The 3,219-nt window shown below is 39.2% G+C and overlaps 1 protein-coding gene across 1 annotated transcript; it reads left to right on the top strand.

Annotated features, from left to right (window-relative positions):
* The first annotated feature begins 239 nt into the window (after nt 1–239).
* LOC133368010 (olfactory receptor 6B1-like) lies at nt 240–3,219 on the top strand. The gene is made up of 3 exons (XM_061592093.1): nt 240–339; nt 1,431–1,555; nt 2,239–3,219. Exons 1-3 carry the CDS (start codon nt 240–242, stop codon nt 3,217–3,219), a joined length of 1,206 nt encoding a protein of 401 aa, XP_061448077.1.

Below are 3,219 nucleotides of genomic sequence, written 5' to 3'. Positions count from 1 at the left end.
CTTCAAAGCACCTTACATCTGATGTCATTTTGATGCCATGTGATTGACAGGTGGGCAAAGCTGCCCACCTGTCAAATTTGACCTGCGAGACCAATTTTGATAAGGATCTAGCCTGTTGGGCCTAAAAGGCTCTCCATTCTCTATACAGCTTAACATGCACTGGCAGCCCTTTTTGGATGTATCAAATGTGCAGATGACAGGGGTGGATCTTTCAGATGGGCTGGGGGGAACTGCTAGATATGGTGTACTCCCCTCCACATCCTGTCCATATGCTAAGGCGATTGCATGAATATTCACCTCCCCAAAGTTGCTATTATCCACAGAAAAGGGAGAAAACAGGTAAAATTAGGATCACAGCTGTTCCATGCTATGTGCAGTTTGACCTTTAATAGGGCTGAAGTGTTGCTGGATTGTACCCAGTGTGTTTGAATTCCATGTTATTAAACATATAGATAAAGCAGCCAAAGTTAAGTACTTTCTTGCCTCTTTATTTTCAGTTAGAGTGATGCAAGCAAGTACATATGTCTCCCACTGAAATCAAAGTAAAGTTTAAAGTGATTTACTTTGATTGGTTCATGCCCAATGAACCTTTAGAAATATCTTGCTATACAGTAATTTAAACTGAAAAAAGTATGTAAAACATTATTTTGACTCCTTCCCCTTCCCTTAAATTGTTATAGTGCATTTCAAAGTAGCATTGATTTTCTTTTTAATTTGCAAATTATCAAAGGAAAGAAAAAGAAACAGAAAAATAAGAGAAAATAAATAAGTTAAAACATTGAAGATAGAAAAATAAAAAATAAAATTAAATTAAATTTAAAAAAGAGAAAATATACATATGAATACTACTAATAGTAACAATAAAGCACCATCAATTTACATTGCAGATATAATCTGTCAGTACATGCATCTTGAGAAGCATATAAGTTAATATAAACCCCACAGATGTCCAAAGAGGTATCCACTTGAAATTAACATTTGTATGTAATATGTTCTAATGCAGGCAGGACAGTGAGGTCCTCAGGCCATTGAGTAATTGACGCTGGATATTTATTTTTCCACACTGGAAGTAAAAGTCTCTTAGCAACCGTGAGGGCTTGCAAAATCCACTCTTGTTGTTCTATTGTTAATCCCCAGGCTACAGGAATATAATTTAAAAGTGCATGAACATCTGCAAATATCAAGGATTCCACCAGTACAAAATTAGTGCCGGTAACAACTTCAGACCAGAAGGAACATATCACTGTAGGTTTAAAATAGTTGACAGTTCTCCTGTGCACAAATGTCGTGGGAGATCACACGTTCCTCCAGGATAAAAAGAGTCAATAACCAAAGGAGGAGTTCTATATGCCCCAACAGGATAAATACCAAATAAGAATGATGCATTTGTTTAGTCACAATCTTTAAGTATTCAGAATGATTCCCTGTAGCTGTTGTTAGTATCAGCCTTGAGCCAGATGCTGGAGTAAAAGATAGCAAAGGGTGTTTTGAACTTATATTGTTGCTGGTGATAGAAGTCACAAACCAGCTCATTATAGAACAGACTTGTTTAAAGGTAAGTCAACTTTCCCCACACATATTTACAGAATGGGGAGAAGCAGGTGCCACATTTTACCATCACAATATTTTTGATATTGCTTCCCAAGGAGCCTCTGCACCCCGGTAGTGATGCCCCTGTGTTTCATTGTTCAGTTCTGTAAACCTTGGGATTCTCCCAGTTTTGGTGATCCCCTTCTTTGGGGTGGATGGTGCCATTGTGGCTCTGTAAGGGCTGACATGGAGAATGAGTTCACTGTTAATACATAGGATGATTATGGTGAGTGGGAAAACTACAGGAAGAAACTGCACAATTGCTCAATGTATGCTCCATTCACAACTTTCTTAAGAGGATGGGAGGCCCAAGGACTAAATGTTCAAATTAATACACCTGCCTTATTTTCTCAAGTAGGGTGTACAATTTCTCAGTGCTGATGTGGCCTCTTTCATGTGTGACACTCCAGAACAACTGCTGTCCTTGCCCAACTCATTCCAGTAGTCTGATCCTATACTTCTGTTTGTGTGTTTGGGGTGGTTCAGTGTTGAGGGATACAGTAAACATATAAATAAAGAATTAAAATGAATTAGGAGATGTTAATCTTTCTGCATAATTAAAGAACCATAAGCCATCCAATGGAACTTAAACACAGAATATTTAAATTTGATCCTTCCCTATTTTCCTGTTCCTGTCCTGTTTTCCAGTGTGCAGATCTTCTCTACATGCCATTCTTGCAAGAGCAACATGGAGTGAATCAAACCATGATCACAGAATTTATTCTCCTAGGGTTTGGGGGTAATCAGGAAGTGCAAATTGTTCTTCTGTTGCTGTTTTTGGTGATCTACATTGTAACCGTCAGTAAGAACCTCCTCATCATTCTGCTTGTTGTGTCTGACCAGCACCTTCACACACCCATGTATTACTTCCTAGGAAACCTCTCTTGCTTGGAGACCTTCTATAGCTCAACCATACTGCCCAGGATGCTGTATAGTCTCTTGACAGGAGACAGGTCTATTTCATTTGTGGGCTGTGTCACACAGTTTTATATTTTTGACATACTTGTTACTACAGAGTGTTTTCTCCTAGCTGCAATGTCCTTTGATCGCTACTTAGCCATATGCAAGCCACTGCGCTATGCTACCCAAATGACAGACAGATTATGTGTCAAACTGGCTGCTGGTTCCTGGGTGAGTGGGAGTTTAGCTGCCACCATAACCACATCTTTCATGTCCCAGTTATTCTTTTGCAACGCTAATGAGATTGACCACTTCTTTTGTGACCTTGGCCCAGTGATTGATCTGTCCTGCAGCAATACACAAATCATAGATATCTCAGTTTTCATTGTGTCATCTCTATGTTCCTTTCCAGCTTTCCTGTTGACCTTGGCATCCTATGTTTGCATCATCACCTCCATCTTGAGGATCTCATCCACTACTGGAAGACAGAAGGTTTTCTCTACCTGCTCCTCTCACCTCATAATGGTGACTGTTTTCTATGGGACACTCATTATAGTCTACATTTTACCCAAGACAAACATCCTGAGAGACCTAAACAAACTTTTTTCTCTCCTGTACACAATATTGACTCCCCTTCTCAATCCTCTCATATATAGCCTAAGAAACAATGATGTTAAGGAGGCATTGAAAAAAGGCACCAGAAAGCTTGCAATTTCAAGAGAGATATAA

The sequence above is a fragment of the Rhineura floridana genome, chromosome 11 (genome assembly GCF_030035675.1).
Source record: "Rhineura floridana isolate rRhiFlo1 chromosome 11, rRhiFlo1.hap2, whole genome shotgun sequence".
Taxonomy (NCBI): Eukaryota; Metazoa; Chordata; class Lepidosauria; order Squamata; family Rhineuridae; genus Rhineura; species Rhineura floridana.
This window is presented reverse-complemented; position numbering and strand designations above follow the sequence as displayed.